The following is a 24,677-nucleotide window of genomic DNA, read 5'->3' as shown; positions in this document are numbered from 1 at the left end:
CCCCCAGCACACCACAGCGAAGTACAGTGCACTGGCCACAACAGACTGGTAGAACATCTCCAACATCTTGCTGCACACATTAAAGGATCGAAGTTTCCTCAAGAAAAAGACTCGACTCATCCCCTTTTTGTAGACAGCATTGATGTTGGTCTTCCAGTTCAGTCTGTTGTCGATGGAGACACCCAGGTACTTGTACTCCTCAACCATCTCCACATCCTCTCTCAGAACATTTAGCGGTTGTGGTGCCGTCGTCTTCCTCCTGAAGTCGACCACCATCTCTCTGGTCTTGACCACGTTCAGGAGCAGGTGGTTTCTACCCACCTACTCCACAAAGTCCTCCACTACTACCCTGTACTCCTCCTCCCGTCCATCCCTTAAACACACAACCACTGCAGAGTCATCCAAAACTGAGTTATACTGGAAGCCAGTGGTGTATAAGGTGAACAGGAAGGGAGACAGAACAGTTCCCTGTGGAGCTCCAGTACCCCTGACCACCGTATCAGACAGCACAATCCCTAGTCGGACAAACTGTGGTCTGCCTGTGAGGTAGTCAGTGATCCGGGAGACAGTGGATGTGTCCACCCCCACCACTTCTCACTCAGCAGCAGTGGTTGGATGGTATTAAACTCACAGAGCCACTGGTTCCGTCAATGTGCGACTGAGCTCGTTATAGCAGGTAGATGAGGGCGTTGTCCACTCCCACATGAGGCTGGTATGCAAATTGCAGCGGGTCCAGGGAAGATCTCACCAGCGGCCTGAGGTGGGCCAAGACCAGCCTCTCCAGCACCTTCATCACATGCGAAGTAAGGGCAACAGGTCGGTAGTCTTTGAGGCCAGATGGAGTCATCTTCTTAGGAACTGGTACCAGGCACAACGTCTTCCACAGTACTAGGACCTCCTCCTGCTTCAGGGCTGATGCCGTCAGGTCCTGAAGCCTTGCACTGGTGGAGTCTCTCCAGCTGTCTCCGAACCTGGCCAGTCGTTACAGAGAGGGGAGGAAGGGGGGTCATGGCGTCACTGGTGGAAGAGCCCTTTGATGTAGAGGGCTCTCTCTCCATGCAGCTCACCAGGGGGGACAGAGGGGAGAGGGGGGAAGGCAGCGGAGGTGTTTGGAAGGTGTGGTGTGGGGAGGAGACCGATGAGGGTTGTGAGCTAAACCTTTCCCAGGCCCTCTCCAGGGAGCCACCTGGTTGTCTCACTCTCCCCTTGAAGCCTGTGATCTCCTTCATGCTGGCCCACACCTCCCTCACGTTGTTCTGCTGGATTTTGGACTCCAGCTTCCTCCTACAGTCCTGCTCAGCATTATTGGCACCCATGAAGTTTATGTACATATTGTGGAATGTCTACTGAAGAAAATACATAAAAAAGGAACGATTGATCTTCGTGAAAGAGAACCTGGACAAACCTCAAGCCTTCTTGGACAATGTTTTATGGACAGTTGAAACAAAAGTGGAGCTTTTTGGTAATGCACACAAACAGTATGTACGGCGCAATGAAGCCTTTAAGGAAAAGAACACCATACCAACAGTCAAGCATGGTGGAGGATCCATAATGCTGTGGGGCTGCTTTGCTGCATCCTGTACTGGAGGCCTTGACCGTATCACAGGCATCATGAAATCAGAAGATTATCAATCAATTCTAGAGGGAAATGTCTTGCCCAGTGTAAGGAAACTTGGTTTGAGGCGAAGATCATGGGTCCTCCAGCAAGATACAGACCCAAAGCACACCTCCATAAGCACGCAGGAATGGTTGAAAGGGAAAAAATTGACTGTTTTAAAATGATCAGCAATGAGTCCTGATCTCAATCCAATTGAAAATCTTTGGGGGGAGTTGAAATCTGCCATTGGAGAAAGGAACCCTGCAAATGTTTAAAAGCTTGAGCATTTTGCAAAGGAAGTGTGGGAGAAAATACCACCCGAGAAGTGGAAGAACCTTATAGATGGATATAAGAAACATTTGGAGGCTGTCATCGCTGCCAAAGGGTGTGCAACCAAATATTAAGGAGGGGTGCCAATATTAGTGCACATGCTGGTTTTCAGTTTTTTCCTTTGGAATTACAATATGTATGTTGAAATAACAATTGTCTTTGTTAAATTTCTTTGGACCTCCAATTAAAAGATACTGCTGGTATAAATTTGGTACATTTCCATTTATTTCTGAAGACATTCACTCAGTTATGCAAAACATAAAGGGGTGCTAATAATGGTGAGCAGGACTGTATAGGAGTCCTTATACTCCCTGAGCTTCACCTTCAGGTCGCGCTGAACTCTCCTGAGCTCCTCCTTGTCCCCAAACCTGAAAGCTGCTTTCTTCTTATTACTGTAAGAAGCACTTTCAGGTCACTTGTGATCCATGGCTTGTTATCGGGGAAGCAGTGAACAGTCCGGGATGGTACGGTGGTGTGTTCACAGAATTTAATGTATTCTGTGATACAGTCGATCATGCTGTTGATGTCCTCCCCATGTGGTCCACACAGCGCATACCAGTCCGTGGACTTAAAGCAGTCCTGCAGTGCATCATTAGCGTGATGTGTTTACCTCCTCACCATCCTGGTGGTCACAGACTGCCTCTGCACCAGAGGAACATACTTGGGAGTCAGCAGGATCCGGTTGTGATCCGACCTACCAAGGGGGGGAAGGGCAGTAGCACTGTATGCATCTGTGACATTGGCATACAGGAGATCCAGGGTTTTATTGTTCCATGTGGGGCAGTTCACATAATGGTGTGAGTTTTCAGTACTTTATCCAGAGTAGTGTGGTTAAAGTCTCCAGTAACTGCTAAAAATGCACCGGGATGCTGAGTCTGCAGTTTGGACACAGTGGAGTGGATGGTGTCCACTGCTGCCTCAGTGTCAGCTGATGGAGGAACGTACACAGCGATGACAATGGCTGACGAGAATTCCCTCGGCAAGTAATACGGACGCATCCCCACTGCTAGAAGTTCAATGTCCGGTTCGAATTGCACCACCTCTCGTTCACATAGACAGCAATCCCTCCACCTTTCTTCTTACCGCTCTGAATGACGTCCCTGTCTGCCCCAACAATCCTAAAGCCGGGTACGGCTGCGCTGTGGTCCGGGGAAATGTGAGTTCAGCCATGTCTCCATGAAACATATAACGCTGCTCTCCCGGTACTCCCTCTGAGTCTTTACCAGCACGACAAGCTTGTCCGTCTTATTGGCCAAAGACCTCACGTTCCCCATTAAAATCGCCGGTACCGATGGTTTGTGTTTCCTCCTCTTCGCCTTCAGCTTAGCTCCAGCTCTGCAACTCTGACGTCTTCTCCAAAATTCTTTGGGGATTTCAGGATTTGCTCTGGGCAGTAGTAAAGGTTTACTTAGCGCAATCAGCTGATTGCGCGAGTGAACAAAGGCACCAGTCCACTGTGCTTGGCTTTCCGTTGCAAGAAGGGAAAAAAGTAACAGAAAGCACACCAAAAAAAAGGAAAAAAGGTAACGGTCCATATCTTGCCCGTCAAATAACAAAACATAAAAGAAGACAACAACGATCGTTGTCAATTTTTTTCTTCAGAAGAAGGAAAAGTGATAAAATCTTAAAAACTAAAACACACACCGTGAGCTGCTGCAACAGGCAGCCACTGAAACAGCGCCATTAGCGCCAAAAGATCATTACTGGGGCCGGTTACACAAAACACCTGAAGTTTTTTCCTAAACTATGACACTTAAGGGTACATTTTTCCTTAGCTAAGGGATTTACTTAAGGGGTTTGCACAGAATCCCTTAAATGGTTTCCTTAGCTAAGGTGAAACGTTAAGGGATTTATTACATTGAACATAATTTCACAGGAGCAAAATTTGACTGTTTCCACGGAGACCGTGTTTCTTCAGTTGTATCGCTAGTGCATCACCTTGGTAGCTCTAGCTTAGATCTACCTAGGTTATAGACCTACAAAAAGAAGGCAAGAAAACCCTATTGGTCAGAGGAGGAAAATATTGTGTTTCTACAGGAATACAAAAAAAGAAAGCACTAAAACGTAAATTTGATCCACAAATAACTGCAAACAAAAAACAACGAATGTAGGATGAAATTGCATCCAAAATAAACTCAAGAAATTTGGTGAAGCGGTCAATTCAAGATTTTTTTTTTATAGCTATATGATAACTTGTCTGTTATGTCCAAAAAAGAGAACACATTTCAGGAGGGAGTCCAATAAAACTGGTGATATCAACTTTACTTGTAGGTCTTGTTGCTACACAGTAATGTTTAAGTGAGAGCTAGCTTATTTCTTAGGTAGATCAAAATGAGATCAACAGCACCGATGTTAGTCTAGGCTAGCTACTTTATTTACAGCGGTAGCCTACGCATAAATAGCCTTCATGTTTACACTGCAGCATAGTACCCTAACAGAGTGCTATAGGTGTGGGATGGGTTAATTTATTTCCATACACTCAGCCATGTTGCAGTAAGTTTTCTTCCTTAATTGTTTGCCAAGGTCTTTCGTGCAACGCTTTAACAAACTTTAAAGGAATCTTTAAGTATACATTTACATTTAGCAGACGCTCTTATCCAGAGCGACTTACATTAAGTACAGGGACATTCCCCCCGAGGCAAGTAGGGTGAAGTGCCTTGCCCAAGGACGCAATGTCATTTTGCACGGCAGGGAATCGATCCTACAACCTTCTGATTACTAGCCCGACTCCCTCACCGCTCAGCCATCTGACTAAAGTCTCCCTTTCATACGACCAAGATAAGGAGAAAACCTTAAATACTTAAGGGAACATTTAAGGAAACCTTAAGGAGAAGACTTAAGGGTGCTTTGTGCAACCAATTATATTTTAAGGAAACCGTAACTCTGACTTTAGGGAAAATCTTAACTTGAGGTGTTTTGTGCAATCGGCCCCTGGTCTTTTGTCAAGAAATGTTACACTACTTCTTACAGTTCAGTACATTGCAATTGTTTGATGTGATTATGACATATCAGTGTGATAATAAATGAAAACCCATTCAGAAAACATCCCATGACAATAGTCCTACATAAATACTCGACGAGTACAAATGAACACTGTTAGCTCTGAATAAAATACGTTGTACACGTAATACCAGTGGGATCCCCATTGACTTGCATCCCACTAGCTGGAGATGAAGGTTCTTACTATTTGCTGTGGTGTGATGCAGTATGGATAGTCTGCAGCGTTGCCCTCATGCGGTATAATGAAGACAGAGAACAGTTTTTTGTTTTCAGCCGTTCGATAAAGTCTCCCTTTCATATCGACAGTCTCATCTTCATCACTTGTAATTATTTCCTCTCTCTGTAGGTCCCATAAAAGATATGAATCAGTGATTGCATGTTAAACAAACACATGATCATTCATCTTATTGGTAATAAAACATTGTACATGTGTATTCCTTTTTCAAGCACTTACAAACTGGCTGCTAAGAGATGAGCTTTTTCCATCAGAGCTAGGAGTGTGGCTCCAATTCCAAGTGGGTGGGGCAATGTAATCAGTCCTGTCCACCACTTCATTACCATCAGCATCCTTCAGAGGAAACGCATCCCCACAAGCCACCACCACGTCAAGCAGCTTCATGTCCCACTGCATCAGATTGTAGCTCTCCCAGTCCATGCGGATATCTAACAAGCACACATACGTGACAAATTAAAGAAACAACCTGAATAAATTAGTGTAGAAACATAACAAATGCAGATGATTCCATAGAGATTATTCCAGAGGAGTATTAGCTACATGATACAACTATGCAATTAACATTATGTCGCATGGAATGTATAGAAATGCTGAACAGGTCCAGTTGACCTTGATTTTGGATCTAGGTGACTTTGAAATTATTGGGGCACGAATAGCAGGAGCTTCAAACACAAAATCTACTCAACTTAGTAATGTTTCAATAGAAACAGTGACTAAAGTGCATCCATCGAAAAGACAGACATAAATAGTGTTGGGGGAACTGTCAGGGCCCTCTAGGCCCTCAAATGCTATACAGCTCTGTGATTGGTGGTCCAGCTATGAATTTACATGACAGTGAAATTGACCAATCATATCTTCCCTCTAAATGGGTGGGCTTTGTTATTCATAGTTTTCTCGTGACGTTACATTCCATGGCAGGGCAAAAAAGAGGGCAAAAAAGACTCAGTTGCTTTTGTGTTGCCAAAATGCCAGATAGTTGTTGTTCTATTAGATGCAGTAATCGAAGAGGAGACAAGCCTGGCGGCCTGTGTTTCTTTCGAATTTCGTCAAATAAAGAAAACCCAGTGGAGGAGATTTTGGATTTGTGCCATTAAACCTATGTTCCCTCCGTCTCCGGGGAGGGCAAACAATGCCAGCCGTCCAAATATACACGTATTTGCAGCTAACACTTCATCAAGCTCAAGTACAGTTAAACACAAGAATATACAGTTATATTAATTAGGGTCTTCTTTACCATGAAACACATCTTTATGTAATCGGTTTGACATAGTTTGTTATGTATCGAGGCGACCAACTGCAGTGGTCGTAGTGAGTTAAAGTTAGCTAGTTAGCTAACGTCACTGTGTCCGACCGCTGTAAACTACTATTGTCCAAACCCGAATGGGGTTTGGACACCCAGTTTCCGGTCTTTTTGCCACCATTTTCTTTTGCAATCGCTAGCAAAGTGTAAGTAGTATTATTTTAGGCATACCAAACAATCTACGTGTCAAATTTCATGAACATATATGGACATTTACATATCTAAATAATTTAGGAAAGTTACATTGATGAGAGAAAGCCGAAAGACCACTCGAGCGTCGATCTTTACTCTGGAAAGTGTTTCTGTATTGTCATCGTTCTGCTACTATGGGTTATTATACAAGTGTCTCAGGGCAATAGCCATATTAACCACAATATCACAGACTCTTAGGCTAACGACACCACATATTGCGAAGTAATACTTAAATCGTCGCTGCATGATATAGAAACGTGGGCACAGACATGATCATACTTCTGATAATCATGGCAAGGTAACCCTAACAGGTAACCAGCTGTTTTGGGTGAACTCCAGTAGCCTAACCCCTAAAGATAGGTGGTTAATATGGCTATTGCCTTGAGACAACTCCAAATATGAGTGATGATGTTGCCTGAAGGCCAACATACTTAGAAAATTTGGGACCAGGTCATGCATGTGCTTCAGTGGCTCGCGGTATAATGCAATGGTTTGTAATAATGCAGGTGTTATTGCTAATGGGATCGAATCCAACTCGAATCTTTTAGTTTCTTAGCTTCCATTTATTATGGTGTGCTTGGCTATAATGTAGCGCTCACTACATTTGTTCAGTATATTCAATTATGAAATGAATTGATTTCAAAAGATATAGTGAAGAAACACTCAGCCATAGGCTACACAAATCGCATAGGAAACAAATGTTTCCATGTTGTGTTAAGCCTATTTTGATCGTATTGTCTGGGTTAGCAGCGACGTTCTTAGTATGAATTTTTTATTATTATTATATTTTTTATATGTGGTGTCAGAAGGAGCTTTGATGTCGTGGTAAATACGGCTTTTGCCTCCAAACAACCCCAAATACGTGATTATTAGCCTACATTCGGGTAGTGTCTATGGGAACCAGTTGATTCAGAAGAAGCCAAATCAAAATGTTACCTGAAGGCCAACGTAGTTAACAATCATATTACCCACATCTCAGAGCTGGTATGGCGCGCGGTGTAAATCAACGGACTTTCGTGTACACGTATTTTTGTTCTAGTGGGATCAAATCCCACTTCATGCGAGCCTGCAAATGTTTTATTTTGTCTCCATTTATTTTGTTGTGAATGGTAGCCTAATGTAGTGCGCACGTAGCCTATTGGCCTACTTTCATATTTGCCGCAGCAAATATGAGATCCGACTTGAAAATCGCCAGTAATATATGTTTGCAAATTTGTGACGAATCTGGTGATGGAGGCAGACTGATAGGTGCACGCACAGCTGGGGAACCAGTTGAATTGGGAACCAGTTGGGACGTAACAGGGGGCAAGGGACGGACATGAGAAGAGTTCAACAAAACATCCAGCAGGTAGTAGTATACAGTCAAATTGAGATTTGATCGCATAGTTTGGAGATGTTGAAGCGTGATATCTTATTGTGGTGGGCATTGATGGTCAGTTTGGTGACCCTGGATCAAGTTAATATCCCCGAAAAAACAGCAGTGGCGAGTGTTTACTTCGAGGATAAGTGAGGTCGGGTTTGGACAAGGGTAGCGCACGGCTAATTTACCGGCGCCAGCGTCTTTTTACCGGCTCTAGTAAAGGATAAGCTAACTCTAATTTGTTTTATAATATTTAGCTCGAAAAGTAAGAAATTAAAGCTTAACGTGAAATCAGTAAATCAGCTGAAAACATGATACAATCATTTTGATCAATATTTGGAAAAGTGGCATTTTATCAGATTGTTAGCTAAAAACCGGTTGGGATTGGACACAGTGACGTTAAATAGTTGGGTTGTTGTGTTAGACACAACTAAACTCAAAATGCATTTAAAATTAAATGATTTGGAAATCCCTATAAACCGATATTCAACTGAATGTAAAACAAAGACTCACTGCGTTTACATGGATTCAAATTACTGGCTTATTTGGACTGAAATCCGTTTCTTGTAAACACCTTTGTTCGAATAATTGCGGTCCGACTACGATCCGATCGACACCCTGAGATAACTCGATCCGAGTCGGTTGATAATTCGGACATTGCATGCTTGTAAACGGTGAATTGGACTATGAACTGGACTCTGCGTTTGCGCATGCTTGAGATCCCGCCGCCCTCCATCCCAGGTCGTGACCTGGAAGTCGAAAAAGACGATAAGTTGTCACTGCCGGGAGCCGGCCCGGCAGAAACAAACAAACAACGGGAGCCAATAGCGCCAATAGCGCAGTTTGCATTCGCAGTACTCCTATAGACAAGTTTACGCGCCAAAACTAGGGGGCTGCCATAACTCTACAAATATGCAATTCATTTCCGCCGGAAGTGGTTTGCACAGCGTCTGCCGGTGTAAACACAGCGATTTGTCTATGCTAGCTTGGGATCACGGTTCTACTACTTTGACATACTTGTCGTTTGACATTTACTACTGGATAAAGTCAACATTGTGGCATGTACTTGTGGATAACGTCATCGCCATACTTTTAAGTACATTTAGAGTAGATTTATAGTTATAAAGCTTTTGCCAGTCCATCATTTTGGAGCTTTTAGCATGGAGCAAAGGCAATGTCAGAAGATGACTTTTAGTCGGTGATTCATTAGAACATTTGTTGTCTAGCTCTTCAATCTCTCAGCAAAATGTAGGCTAATTATTTGGCTAAAGGATGCCACACGTATCAGACAGAAGTTGTTCAATAAATTCGTAGCCCGACATTAATAAAACCATTTATGGTCGGTTGACTGATCGCGTTGCTGTACCCAGTCAAAGGAATAAACAAACAGGAACATCATGAACATTCAATGGTCTTGCCAGTTGTCTTGGCAAAACATGTAGCATAATGTTCTTTATTTATTGCCAGGACACGGTACAAGTAGCCTAGGCATAGGTAAAATTGAAAGCTAACGCTATTTCGTTGGGAATTTTTAGGCTATACTTGATGTTACATGTTGATGTTCAGCCTATACAATTTAACAACTTCAGAAGGACAAGACAGGCAGTACACTGTTATCCTTATTTATGTGGCAATTGTCACTGCCTGAAGTGCCAACGTATCTATTCTTCCTATGAACCCGGTTATGACTGCTTTAAACAAGCACCGGTTGGCTACACACCTCATGCCGGGCTTATATAGATGTGTGTATTGGCACTTTGAAAGGTTTGAATTATTATATCCACATATCAATGTATAATTATTAAATCCACTGCAACAATAGGACAAAGGAACACCAACAAAATGTGAATAGCCTACAAACAATACTGTAGTATAGCCTAACAGTAACAGGCTAGAGGCGATTCTAGAGGCGATTCTAGGTTTTAAAACTGGTCGTAGCACTCGTTCATCCAACCACTCGTTCAGGTGCTTTCTCGAGTGTTTGCAACCAACTACCGCACACGTCGTTCCCGAACCACTTTTCTTCATGTTGTAAATGTTATATCCTCTTTGTCACTGCGATATCAGTGCTTTGTCGGCACAACGGATCTAGCTAGCAAAACAAACCCAGCCCGCCAGAACGGAAGTGGATTGCATATAGGGGAGCAGTTCAGGAAGTAGAGCGGAAACGTCTCATGAACTTGTCTATTGTCATCAAGCACTAAATGTAGAGGGACGTAGCTTCACCTTGCTCTCCGTTCGCCGTCTTTCTCGAAATGATGATGTTGTTGTTGGCATTTGGTCCTTTGTTTTTATTTACGTTTTTCACAGCATCCCAACCTTTTTGGAATTGAGGTTGTAATAAGTAAAAATTTAAGGAAAAGTTGACTTTCCGTTTGAATAGTTAGCAGTTGTTTAAGAGAGAGAGGGTTAGCTAGTTTACAGTAGCTAATGATATCACAGTCAGAGACCTACGGTCTCAGTTAACAAACAAATCGTCAAATCTCTGCTTATAAAGGCGTTTGCTGACCTGTCAAAGAGTAAGCATTTGCAGTTTGTACCCCCCCCCCCTTTTTCTCCTCTGTGAAGCACATTGTGGTGCCTTCTGGCGCTATATAAATAAAGTTTGATTGATTGATTTAATATTTAACCGATATAAGTAATTGCATGGTGCCCAGTGTGAGGTGCTTCAGAGTTATTAAACAAGGGCTGTGTCTCTTTACTAATTTTGTGTTAACACATTCAGGTGCAAAGAGGCTTACCAAATGGACTGGTGTTGATGAGCCGAAGGGAGCGAGACACTGTGTCTCCTCCAGATACATGGTTGCCAAACCTATTGATTAACATCCAGAGGGGAACAAGATCAATACAACATATTATTTCACCGTAATCATAGTCCTTGTTTGACAAATACGCATGAACTCTAGTTCCAATATTGTGCCCAGTAAACTCACCGTATGATTGGCCCTTCATTTTGGTTTTCTGGCTGTGGCCCTATCATCTGGAAATACAGAGGACACCCCCTCACTGTTATCTGCATAGAAATATGCTTAGCAGGGAGGTCACCAACCTAGGATAAAGGAGAGTAAACAGGAAGAAAACCCACTCTTGAATCTCGTATTTGGAGCTGAACCTCAAGGCTGGGATACCTATGAATTTTAAGGCTAACAAAAACCTTACTTTGCTAATGAGTTGATCTTGATATTCCCCCCACATGTTGGTAAAGGCAGTGATGTCTATTGTCTGGGTCTCAAAGGGCCCCAGCATCCCAGAGTCAGGCTGGACAAAGAATGCCAAACCTTTCCCATCAGCAAGGAGCCTGCTCACAAATTCTGCAGAACAATTAAAATACTCAAATTAGCACTGAAATAACAGACTGTAAGGCAATACAAAACCTGGTTCAACAATGTACACATTATGTTAAGTTTTAAGTGTGATGAAATAGTTTGACTTACTTTCATGTTCTTTCTCCTCAACCTTCATGGTTTTTACAATGGAGTGTAGTGGTCTCCTCATGTGTGAAGCTCTGAAGTACGAAATGGATGCAAATAAACTCAGAATTTAGTCAACATGCAAGGACAAAAATGTATGAGATTAGTAAAATTATAGAAATATTAAAGTCTCAGGGAGCCATTACCTCTTATGTGATTGGCCAGCTAATTTTGAGGGGTTGTATCCTGTGAAGTATTCAACCTCCACATTGAATGGAGCAGGTATAGCTGTGTGATTAGTTATGATCAACTGCTTGGTGACTGCTCTTCTCAAGTTAACATCTCCAAAGTCAAGCACCAAGGGAGAAGTGACCATATCATCAGACATCGAGCTGAAAAGTATAACATCCAATAAATACTTCTGAAGAGGAATTATCTTTACATTATTCAAATACTTGTCAACACTATATTTAGTTAAATGTACAGTAGTTAATGTTGAAGTAGTAAAAAGGTAACTGAACAATGTTATTCTTTTTAAAACCCCACAGAAATAAGAGAACAGGATGAAAAGAAGATTCACCAATCTCCGGGTAGACAGTGGGACACGTAGAGTTTCTTGGCTTTAGATAAAAAGCCCAGAATCAAAAGCTCTTTCATCCCCTTAACCTCACAGACTGCTGCTACCTCAGTCAGCTCCAACTGCAAACACATCAACATAAACAATGGAACTATGAAATATATAGTATAAATAGAAAACCAATTGCAATGTACAGTTTTAGGTAATGGTTTTGTGGAATATGTTAGTGTGTATAGGTTTTGGGTAAGGTTTATTTGCATTAATTCAACAGCTAATTCATACCTGACAATGGGATTTTCCTCTACACAGTTATATTTGAATAACTACTTTGCTTCATATCAGGTACCATATCTTTCAGTCCATGTGATCATTAATACTGAATCTAAACTTTCAATCAGCCAGCAGCATCCCACAAAATATGTGTCTGCCCGTTCCTAGCAACCAATGTTTCAACCAATGACGTTCTGAACATAAGCAAAGTGCATGATGCATCTCTGGCTTTCCTTACTGTGTGTGCGTGCCATAAACAAAACAAACTGCAGAACTAAATGAGGGACTATGACCATCTATATCCTGTTCATTTGACTTCTTAAAACTAGGACTGCAAAAAAAAAAAACACTCTCTCCCACCGGGTGGCTGCCTACTTATGCTGCTATCAAAGAAGCAGAAGGGTTTTTGGCAACAATATGCTGGCTAGCATGTGAACTTTCCAATTGCAAAGTGATTTTTGGGTAAAGTTGAGTTAAGTCAACCCCAAAAAACTGTTACCACAACATTATTATTTGTGTATTCATGATACCCTCTTGTGATTTAATGTCACTTGTCATTTTACGCTTTAAGTTTAAATTCTAGCATGTCATTGTATATAATTGAGTATCCCTATGTCATGCTCTGATAAAACTGTACATACTTCTGTGTGAGCTGTGAAGGTCACTGTAATCTCCATCTTGGCATTTGGGCCCAGAGTACCAGTTGAGGGGTTGAAAGTGGCCGAGCATAGAGATGCCTGTCTACCATGGAGTGGAGACTACGAAACAAACATGAAACAATAGAAAAACTGTAGCTTTTCTAATTTTCGAAAAAATTATGTACAAAAGGCGCAGTGTGAAAAATATAATAATTCTCCTCAAGACTGAAAACATCTGAAATAATTATGTCAATAAAAACAATGACAAAAAGGTGGACAAACCAACTGATACATAAACAAGCACCTTCTTAGGCTACATGTTCTGATACCTTTATTAAGTAGATATATAAAATAGAACAAGGGGTCTAAAAAGAAAGATATATGTTTAACTATATTTAACCCTCCCTTGACCCTGCCGTCCTCCAGAACTACAGACCAGTATCACTGTTACCCTTATTTTCAAAAACTATTGAACGTGCTGTACCTAACCAACTGTCAAACTTTGTCTCTCAGAACAACCAGCTTGACCCCAACCTATCGGGCTCCAAGACTGGCCACTCCACAGAGACTGCCCTCCTTTCAGTCACCACTGCCCTCCAGGACGCCAGAGCGGCTTCCAGGTCATCCGTCATCATTCTGCTGGACCTTTCTGCAGTGTTTGATATAGTTAACCACCAGATCCTGCTCTCCTGACTTTCTGAGATGGTTATCACTGGCACTGCACTCAAGTGGATCTCATCCTACCTGTCGGGAAGATCCTACCAGGTCTCCTGGGGAGGCAAACTGTCTGGCCCTCGCCAGCTCTCCAATGGTGTCCCACAGGGCTCTGTCCTTGGACCCCTCCTCTTCTCTCTGTACACCACCTAACTTGGACCAATCATCACCTCCCATGGCTTCTCCTACCACTGCTACGCTGACGCAGCTGTACCTGTCGTTCCCCCCCCCGACTGATCCGGGGATCTCAGCTAGGATTGAGGCCTGCCTCACTGACATCTCCGCCTGGATGACCGAGCACCATCTCCAGCTGAACCTCGCCAAAACAGAAATTTTCATCATCCCGGCTAAACCCTCCATCTCCCACGATCTCTCAATCACCCTGGGATCTGTGACGGCGACCCCTTCATCCTCTGCCAGGAACCTTGGGGTTACCATGGATGACAAGCTCTTCCTCACGGCCCACATTGCCGCAGTCTCCCGGTCGTGTAGATTCACCCTCTACAACATCCGGAAGATCAGGAGATACCTGTCTGAGCACTCCACCCAGCTGCTAGTCCAAGCACTTGTCTTCTCCAAGTTGGACTACTGCAGTGTTTCTCAAACATTTTCAGACCAAGGACCACTTGGCCAATAAATAAAAACTTGCGGACCATCTAACTAAATAGTAGGCTATATCCCCGGAACAACAGGCCTCCAGACCTGGCGCCATACAATTGTTAGTGGCACATGATTTTCTAACGGATAATGTAGGCTATTCCGCTAATTACAATTTCCGCTAAGAAAAAAATACAGGTTTTGAGACTGCTTAACGATCCGAGTGTTAATCAAGCACGCAGCCAGACGTTGTAATTATTGTAGCCCAAACCTGGGACATATGGGTTTGATGTGATGCAGATAGGGACTTCCACTCAAAATGTTTGGCCGTTATTTGAGCGCAAAATCGTTTTGGGAGATTTATGTAAAATAAACAGCAGTTTTTCAATTGGTAAAACCTTGTCTAGTGATGCCATCGGAGTGGCCCTGCTCCCATCCATCCTCCCTAACGCGTATCGTTACAGTATCGCCTATCTGAGAAAACTTAAAAAAAAAAGATGGGCTATGGACCCAACCAACTCTATTTGGGAGGGGGGAACTCCCTCACATGCTCTGGTACAACCCATGCAGAGGCTACGATGTCAGAATGCGGAACGCGTGTAGCCCTAATAGGCTACTACTGACTGTGTTTTCTTCGTTATGAGTTGTATGTTAGAAATGTCGCAATAATTTACTTGTGGCCGTCGCGGACCACTACGGGGGCAGTGCGGACAACCAGTGGTCCGCGGACCACACTTTGAGAACGACTGCTGCAACTCGCTACTCACTGGTCTCCCAGCATGCGCAACCCGCCCTCTCCAGAGGATTCAGAGCGCAGCGGCCAGCCTGGTCTACAATCTACCCAGAAGCTCCCATGTTACCCCGCTCCTCATCTCTCTCCACTGGCTACCCATCACGGCCCGTATCAGATTCAAGACCCTGGTACTGACCTTCCAAGCAGTGAACGGGACTGCACCCGACTACATCAAGTCTCTCCTGCAGCCTTACACCCCCACCCGCCACCTACGGTCTTTTTCAGACAACCGCCTGGTGGTCCCACCGCTCACGACTGCCCGGTCCCAACACAAGCTCTTCTCCTGTCTGGCCCCCCAGTCGTGGAATCTACTCCCCACCTCCATCAGAGACACTTATTGTCTCTCCACCTTCAAGAAAAAGGCTCAAGACGCACTTGTTCCGGGAGTACAACGGTACTTAGGAACGGTTTGCTTGACCCGATGTTAGTTTCCTCAAGGATCACAATGACTATTGCTTAGAGACTTGATGCTCTGAGGTTAGTGGTAACTGATTTAAAATGTTTGTACCCGCTGTGATATATAGTTTTTATTGTTGCTTGTTTTTCTACAGGTACACTTGCACTTATAGCGGTCCATGTTGTTTAATTGTAACTCGTTTAACTACATGCTCTTATGATTCTTCCCTTTGGCACTTATTTTAGTTGTTCACAATATGTGCTTCATGTTTTGGCTACCCGCAATGTTTTTGGGGGTATCTTGTTGTTATTATCAGTGACCTATGCACTTTGTAAAGCTCTCTCTTGGAAGTCGCTTTGGATAAAAGCATTTGCTAAATGAATAAATGTAAATGTAAAGATATACCAGACTTCTATGTGACTTTACTATATGTGAACCTAAAATATGCCTAAAAACAATGCATTAATCTAGCATTCAAATATATATTTTTTAAACATCACAATGACTCAGATGTAACAAACACATTGAGACAGAAAACAACCTGTAGGCATAGGGAGGCGACAATCTCGTCCACCGGTGTAAACTCCAACATAGCGGTACTCAGACAGGGGCTTGTGAGTATCCCCACACCTGTCCATTGCCTCACACCTTGGTCAACTCCAGAGAAGAAGAGTCCATTCCCTATCCAGGGGTATGGAGCCTGAGTCAAGACTGTGCGTAGAGGTAAGCCCCACCAGATCCAACCGGTAGCGCTCCACCTCCTGCACCAGTTCCGGCTCCATCCCCCCCAGCAAGGTGACGTTCAATATCCCCAGAGCCAGCCTCTGCCGCCTGTGTCTGGTCCATTTTCCCTGGCCTAGCAGCACACCCGGCTCCCACGGTTTTTCCCATGGGTGGTGGGCCCAAAGGAGGGGGTGCCACATTGCTTCTTTGGGCTGTGCCTGGCCGGGCTCCATGGGCAACCGAGCCACCAAGTGCTCGCCGGAGAGCCCTCCTTCTGGGCCTGGCTCCAGATGGGGGCCTCGGGATTTCTCCGGGCAGGGTAACTCCTCCTCTAAGATTTATTTCCATGTAAGTCTTCTTGAACCATTCTTAGTCAGGCTCCTCACCTGAGACCACTTTGCCTGGGAGACTCTACCAGGAGCACCAGGTTCCAGACAACACAGCCCTCAGATTCACGAGGACCCACAAACCTCTCCACCACGGTATGGTGATGGTTCCCGGAGAGGTGACCAGAGACAATGCTATTGAATTGTAACCACTACGTTTTTGATGTACATTGCGTACATGATGCATGATGATATTGATAGTTACTGACCTCTATCCAGGTGAACTGTGCAGGAAGCAAGGTTTGGTTTAACATTGTCACAGTTGTCTTGGCAGGGACCTCCACATAGAGCTCTAAGAAGATCAGCTCACAGCTCAGCAGACACACTTGGGGGGATTGGACATCCGCCTGCACCAAGAGGTGGCTGCGTGGAGGCAAGACAACAAGTGATAGCTAGATATTTTCATTCGCATCTAAAATATGTAAAATAGATATTCTGTTATCCAATACATTTCTTAACATTTATAAGGGTTCGATTTATTTTTTGAACATCTAATATTTCTGGAAAGATCAAACAATGTCATGTTCACACATTGACAAATGACACAATGAGAAATGACAAAGACAAATGACTCTAAGGAGTCTTAGATAAAGCAGCACAGAAAACTTAAGTCTATTAATTCCCTGGTGCATGAAGCCTTGAGCCGTCAAAGCTATCTAGTTTAGAGATTTGTTTCAAGGACTAATGCAATTTAATTTAGGGGGGGGGGATATCATGCATTGTTGCTAATGGCTTATAAAGTGGATATTTTATTTCAGTATACATCCGAGAATTTTGTTACATCAATTAATTAGTTAACTGATGCAAAAACTCTGCCTGGACATTGCAAATGTGCACAGCCTCCTTGGTCCTTTTTTTTGAAGCAGGCATGCGAGCCACATTTTGCCTTCTCAGTCGGTTGTCAGTGTCTTATTTATGTATATAAAAAACACGTCTACTGTATTTTTCAGCACTGCATAGCTCAAAGGAAAAAATATGTTAACATAAACATAGCAAACGTCCCTCAGGCAGAACTGTAGATCAATGGTTACCAAACGGTGTGCCCCAGTATGCCGTGAGGCAAGGCCAGGTGTGCCGTGGGATTTTGTGACAGCCATACAAATTTTGCAATAAAATATCTGAATTGATGGCTTAGCGCCAGTAAGATTTGTAATAAAATATCAGCCTTGGTGGCACATACAGCGTACAAGTTAATGAACTTGGTGGCGCATTCGAACAGCTCTCGCGCAAAGAGCAGGAGCCGCAACACACAGACGCGCAAAGAATGTTACCTCAGAATGTCCTGTCAAACAACAATAACGGCTTGCGGTTAGCTAGTTTTGCTCAAACGTCATTAAGAAAGACAGAAAATGTATTGCGTTATTGTGAGGAGCAAACCAAAGATAGTCAGCGTAGAAGAACCACCTAAAGAGAAGAAAAGAAAAACTGTCAGTAGACAGTATCATGAAAGCTACCTGTCTTATGGCTTCAGCTGGACCGGGGATGTCAACTGCCCCCATCCCGAGTGCGTCATCTGTCGGGAGAAGTTGGCTAATGCTAACATGGTGCCAAGTAAACTGAAGAGGCACTTGGAAACCAAACATCCCTTTCATGTTGAGAGAAACTTGGCCTTCTTTAAAAGAGTGAGGGATCGTTTGTTGGATTATGTAAAAGTGTCTGATAAGGCTATGCAGGCAAGTTATATGCTAGCGTAGCTTATCGCAAAGCAGAAAAAAACACACAATAGCGGAGACGCTCATCCTCCCCGCTTAAAATAAATTGCAGGTGTCATGCTGGGTCCAGATGCCGTAAATGCCTTATCAAAAGTTCCTTTGTCAGATAATACAGTTAAAAGAAGGATCAACACCATGTCAGATGGTGTTTTCCGCCGCAACCTCCGCTCCCTGTCTCCCTGTCTCCCTCCCATTTCTCCTCTCTTGTAACATCCTCCCTCCCTCCCATTGACGAGTTCTCGTCCCACCCCACTAACACTGCCACCGACTCCTTGTTAACCACTTTAACTGCATCACTTGACTCTCTCTGTCCCCTGTCAACCAGGCCTGCGCGATCTTCTCCCTCCTGCCCGTGGCTTAAGGATGTTATTCGTGAAGAGCGGTCCACCCTTCGAGCAGCTGAGAGGAAATGGCGCAAGTCCAAAGACGGTCTGGACCTTGATAAGTATCACTCCCTCCTTAAATCCTTCTCTTCTCACATAACTGGTACTAAAACCCTCTACTTTCTTAACAAAATTAACTCTGCTTCAAACCCCCACAAACTTTTCTCTACCTTCTCCACCCTTCTTAACCCACCTCCCCCACCCCCTCCCTCCACCCTGACAGCAGATGACTTCTCCTCCTTCTTTGAGAAAAAAGTCGCCGACATTAGCAGTCGGTTCCCTAAACCCACCTTTCCTACCCCCTCACCCTCCATGACTGACCCTACTAAACGTCTAAACTCTTTCTCTCCCCTGTCCGAGGCAGAGCTCTCTGACCTAATTCTCTCTCATCGCCCCACTTCCTGTCCCCTTGATCCTATCCCCTCCCCTCTCTTTCAAACCATCTCCCCCTACATCATAACTTTTCTTCTCCATGTCCTAAACTCCTCCCTTACCTCCGGCACCTTTCCCTCTGCCTTCAAACAGGCCAGAGTCACCCCTCTACTCAAAAAACCCTCCCTTAACCCTGCCATCCTCCAGAACTACAGACCGGTATCACTGCTACCCTTCTTTTCAAAAACAATTGAACGTGCTGTATCTAACCAACTGTCTCACTTTCTCTCTCAGAACAACCTGCTTGACCCCAACCTATCGGGCTTCAAGACTGGCCACTCCACAGAGACTGCCCTTCTTTCAGTCACCACTGCCCTCCAGTCTGCCAGAGCGGCTTCCCGGTCATCCGTCATCATTCTGCTGGACCTTTCTGCAGCGTTTGACACGGTTAACCACCAGATCCTGCTCTCCAGACTTTCTGAGATGGGCATCACTGGCACTGCACTCCAGTGGATCTCATCCTACCTGTCGGAAAGATCCTACCAGGTCTCCTGGGGAGGCAAACTGTAAGGCCCTCGCCAGCTCTCCGCTGGTGTCCCACAGGGCTCCGTCTTTGGCCCCCTCCTCTTCTCTCTGTACACCACCTCACTTGGACCAATCATCAACTCCCATGGCTTCTCCTACCACTGCTACGCTGACGACACGCAGCTGTACCTGTCGTTCCCCACGACTGATCCGGGGATCTCAGCTAGGATTGAGGCCTGCCTCGCAGACATCTCTGCCTGGATGACCGAGCACCACCTCCAGCTGAACCTCGCCAAAACAGAACTTCTCATCATCCCGGCTAAACCCTCCATCTCCCATGATCTGTCAATCACCCTGGGATCTGCGACGGTGACCCCTTCATCCTCTGCCAGGAACCTTGGGGTTACCATGGATGACGAGCTCTCCCTCACGGCCCACATTGCCGCAGTCTCCCGGTCTTGTAGATTCACCCTCTACAACATCCGGAAGATCAGGAGATACCTATCTGAGCACTCCACCCAGCTGCTAGTCCAAGCAATGGTCCTCTCCAAGTTGGACTACTGCAACTCGCTGCTCGCTGGTCTTCCAGCATATGCAACCCGCCCTCTTCAGAGAATTCAGAACGCAGCGGTCCGCCTGGTCTACAATCTACCCAGACGCTCCCATGTTACCCCGCTCCTCATCTCTCTCCACTGGCTACCCATCAACGCCCGTATCAGATTCAAGACCCTGGTACTGACCTTCCGAGCAGTGAACGGGACTGCACCCGACTACATCAAGTCTCTCCTGCAACCTTACACCCCCACCCGTCACCTACGGTCTTCCTCAGACAACCGCCTGGTGGTCCCACCGCTCAAGACTGCCAGGTCCCAACACAAGCTCTTCTCCTGCCTGGCCCCCCAATGGTGGAACCAGCTGCCCACCTCCATCAGGGACACCGACTGTCTCCCCACCTTCAAGAAAAGGCTCAAGACACACTTGTTCCGGGAGTACAACGGCACTTAGGAAAGCTTGGCTAGACCTGTTGCTAGTTTCCTCCAGGATCACAATTACTATTATTGAGTGACTTGTTGCTCTTATAGGTTAGTTATAACGAAGTTAAGTCTTGTACTCGCTGTGAAATATTTTACTATTGATTGTCCTTCCACAGGTACCAGTCCTGCACTTTTTGTGGTTCATGTTGTTTTAATTTGCACTTTTTGTGGTTCATGTTGTTTTAATTTGTAAACTTGTATAACTGCATGCTCTTATGGGTCTTCCCTTTTGGCACTTGTTGTTTAGTTTTCCACAATGTATGCTTCATGTTTTGGCTGCTTGCAATGTTTGGGAATACATCGTTGTTATGATCAGTGACCTATGCTCTTTTGTAAAGCTCTCTCTTGGAAGTTGCTTTGGATAAAAGCGTCTGCTAAATGCATAAATGTAAATGTAGATGACATAGAACAACAGTTCACAGAGAAACTGCAGGTCAGCGGCACATTGTCTCTACAGGCAGACGAGTCAACTGACATGAGTGGGTCTGCATAACTTCTGGGAAACGTCAGATGTTGATAGGGTTGCCAACTTTCTCAACCCCAAATGCGGGACACTTTCCAATTGGTAAAACATTGTCTAGTGGAGATAATTACGTTTACGTTTCTTAGCCTGGTTCTTTATATTGTCTCAAATTAGCTTTCAATCTGTCAGTGTCACTGTTGTGAGTAAGCGGCACCAAGAGCTGCATACGTTCATTTGCAATTTTCCACCGGAGCTTTAGCTAGCTGGCTAATGTTGCGTTCTCTCCTCCTGTGTTGAATGACTCAATTCATCAAGCTGTAGCTAACGTTAGCTAAGTCTATGTCAACAGAGCTCCTGGGTAATTCCTGGGTAGCACAAATCGGATAGATGCCCCCCACCCAGACTCGGCGCCCTCTGCTGTGCAACTAGCGTGTCCCATCGCAACGTTTACATGATTTTTGGTGCGTTTACAGTAGCATATTATTGGCCGGCGAGGCTATGATTGGAAAACGGGACTGGAGCTGTCCCGGACGGGACAAATCAAAATCACCCATAAATCGGGATGTCCCGGACAAATCGGGACGGTTGGCAACCCTAGATGTTGATGATAATTCAATCAGATTGCTTTTTTTCTTCTGTAAAGAAATGGAAAGCCACACAACAGGGGAAGAGATATTCAGGGTAACTAATGACTATTTAAAAGAGAAAAGTCTGACCTGGGAAATGTGTGTCAGTCTTTGTACAGATGGTGCGGCATGCATGACGGGGAGAGTGAGAGGTTTTTATTGCCAAGGTTAAAGCACAAAACCTAAATATTGAGACAAACCACTGTATTTCACATCCAGAGGCATTAGATGCCAAAACCATGCCCCCGGAGTTGGCTGAGGTGCTGGATCAGTCTGTGCAGGTGGTGAATTACATAAAATCAAGGCCACTAAAGTCACGGCTATTCCCCCAACTGTGCGCTGAGATGGGAGCTGACCACCAAAGCCTACTCCTCCACATAGAGGTACGTTGGCTGTCACGGGGGAAAGTCCTGTCCCTTCTTTATGAGTTGCAAAAGAGGATTTGGAGTTTTCGAATGAACACCAGTGTTTCCCTCACAGACTAATTTGTGGCGGTGTACCACAGAATCAACACTGGCCGCCTCATATTGCGTTTTGTAAAAAAAAAAAAAAAATGTTTTTGATGGCAATTTTTTATGTTTTAACACTATTTAGGTTAAAACACGTAGCGTATTTGTTCAGCTGCATTTCCTTTCCCTGCTCTCCCTCCATCTCTCTGTCACTCACGCGTCTTTCTCACATACGCACAGTCACAACGTCAGCACACGTTAGCAACGATGCATACCTACGGGGTTTTAGTAAGACCGACAGCTATGTCAGCGAGCCTTCAGCATTAGTGCCGTAGTTAAATGTCTAGGAAAGTTGAGGCAACTTTTTGCTTGGTACCTACGAACATGTCTTAATCGAAGGTTCCCCCTCGTTCTTTTGGTGAGAAGTCTCAGGAGCTAGCAACTTAACTGGCGTCATGGAGCCGACCAGTTAAATAGTCATTTAGCACTAGCGTTGCTACCTGCATATGCAGAAATGACTTGCTTGTTGCTGTTGATTTTGTGATGGTGTGTATCATTTTGGAATAATATTTAATATAATAAAGTTGTGTAACCAATTATTAACGAAGGAATTTATTATTTTGACCCCCCCGTCTGACATAAAACACTTACTGGATTCGAGTCCCATTCAATCAGGAATCCTCAACAGAAAAGCTCATTTTGAGGGAGAGAGAGGAATGTGCAGAGCTCCAGATGGACCGCACAATGAAACTCAAATTTAACGAGCTCCCATTGGACAAAAAAAACTGTAATAAGGACTAATCACAGCCAAGGGGTATCCGTAAAATGACGGACGGATAGTCAGGAAAATCAGGAGGTGCACGTAGAGCTCTCCGAGGGGCATTCCCTGTGTCCGTCTCCGTAAAAATGGAGAAGTATAAATCGGCCTTTAGTCGCTCTGGATAAGAGCGTCTGCTAAATGACTAAATGTAAATGTACTCATATTTACTCATATTTCATGAAATATAATAGGATGCGCCATGTTCGCCCACACACCACATTGTGGCACAATACCGCACACTGCTCCGGTTATTGGTTCTATGTTGGTTTCATTTTGTAGTTTTATTACAGCGTGATCAATAATAAAACAAAAAAATTCACCTTACCATCCAGTACCATGTTCCACAGCCAGTTCCAGTATTGTCTCAAAGTGTTGACAGGCCTTTGGTCTGAAGAGCACATGAACACTGTGGGATGCTAGGGGAGGCAGCACACCCCTGTATGGCTCCACTGTGATCTACACACACACACACACAGTACAAGGGTCAAATATATAACGGCATGTATGCCTTAAATGACCTCCAAACATGTGTACGGCAGTTTCTACACAAATCCCAGTTTCTACACAAATCCCAGTTTCAAATGTATAAAGAAATCTGCGTACCTGTGATATGGCTACACTGTGGCCATTAGCAAACAAAGAAACTGCATGCATAAACCATGTCAGTTTTCTTGGCATTCAATGGTGCAGCAGGGTTTGCTCGTTTAAGAATAAATGCTTCAGCTCAGCCCACAGGTTTTCATAGGGTTTAGATCAAGTGACTGTGATTGCTATGGCAGTAGACTAAAGTTACTAAACATAACTTTTTGCCAGTGTGTAGATATAATCTCTCCACCTACTCCTGGGTCCAGCTGGACGTGCCCGGAACACCTCCCTAGGGAGGCGCCCAGGGGGCATCCTTACCAGGTGCCCAAACCACCTCAATTTGATGCAAAGGAGCAGCGGCTCTACTCTGAGCTCCTCAGGGATGACTGATCTCTTCACCCTATCTCTAAGGGAGAAGCCAGCCACCCTCCAGCGGAAACCCATTTCGGACATTTAGTTTGTTGCCAAGATCCACGATTATGTTTAATCTGACCATAGAACACTGTTCAGGTCAAAGTTCAGTAGTGTCTAGCAAACACCAGGGGCCTCATGTATAAAGGATTGCGCAGCTTTCATACCAGAAGATGGCGTACGGCCAAAACTTGAAAAGTACCTACGCACAGAAATATTTACATGTATAAAACCAGTCGTACGCCAGGTCCTGCGCACCTTTGCTTTATAAATCACATTCAACGTAAGACCCCACGTGAACGAGCCACTGACCCCGCCTTGTCTCCTCCCATAAATGAATAAGCAGATAAACTAACTTCGAATTAACGTCGCCCTCTAATAAACGCTGCACCAAAAATGAATGTTTTTTTATAAACGCTGCAGCGTTTATTTGAAGAAACACGGTAAAATGGCTAAACACGCACAAAAGAAAAAAATCACAGACTGTGAGATCGAGGTTCTGACAACAGAGGTGGAGGCGAGAAAATGTGTCCTGTTTGGCGGCCTGTCATCAGGTATTAGCGACAAAAGAAAGTCGGCGGACTGGAAAACTGGCACTACTTGCGCCCTTTCTTGTTTTTAACCTGTAGCACTTTAAAGGGGCAATTGACTGCAAAACCGATTTTACCTTGTCATTGTTGAAAAACGACAGTTCGGAGGGTAAACTGAACATACCGTGAATATCAAAGTCCATTGACACCTCTTTCCTATTCAAATCTCAAAAAGAATTTTTTTTGCT

At 44.4% G+C, this 24,677-nt stretch overlaps 1 protein-coding gene across 5 annotated transcripts in view; it reads right to left on the bottom strand.

Moving 5' to 3' along the window:
- dlec1 (DLEC1 cilia and flagella associated protein) overlaps nucleotides 1-24,677 on the bottom strand; it is a 136,344-nt gene that overhangs the window by 10,280 nt on the left and 101,387 nt on the right. For 4 of the 5 annotated variants that reach the window (XM_047023451.1, XM_047023449.1, XM_047023450.1 and 1 more), the window contains 11 exons: nucleotides 23,229-23,359; nucleotides 16,729-16,882; nucleotides 12,913-13,029; nucleotides 12,005-12,123; nucleotides 11,631-11,816; nucleotides 11,449-11,519; nucleotides 11,174-11,325; nucleotides 10,948-11,063; nucleotides 10,756-10,826; nucleotides 5,382-5,590; nucleotides 5,112-5,267 (listed from right to left, as the gene is read on the bottom strand). In XM_047023451.1, coding sequence (XP_046879407.1) covers nucleotides 5,112-5,267; nucleotides 5,382-5,590; nucleotides 10,756-10,826; nucleotides 10,948-11,063; nucleotides 11,174-11,325; nucleotides 11,449-11,519; nucleotides 11,631-11,816; nucleotides 12,005-12,123; nucleotides 12,913-13,029; nucleotides 16,729-16,882; nucleotides 23,229-23,359 — 1,482 coding nt within the window. The remainder of the gene's footprint in view (nucleotides 1-5,111; nucleotides 5,268-5,381; nucleotides 5,591-10,755; nucleotides 10,827-10,947; nucleotides 11,064-11,173; nucleotides 11,326-11,448; nucleotides 11,520-11,630; nucleotides 11,817-12,004; nucleotides 12,124-12,912; nucleotides 13,030-16,728; nucleotides 16,883-23,228; nucleotides 23,360-24,677) is intronic. The other variant, XM_047023452.1, reaches the window with a different exon arrangement.

Source organism: Hypomesus transpacificus, chromosome 8 (genome assembly GCF_021917145.1).
Source record: "Hypomesus transpacificus isolate Combined female chromosome 8, fHypTra1, whole genome shotgun sequence".
Classification (NCBI taxonomy): Eukaryota; Metazoa; Chordata; class Actinopteri; order Osmeriformes; family Osmeridae; genus Hypomesus; species Hypomesus transpacificus.
Note: the sequence above shows the minus strand (reverse complement) of the source record. Positions and strands in the feature narration are given on the sequence as shown.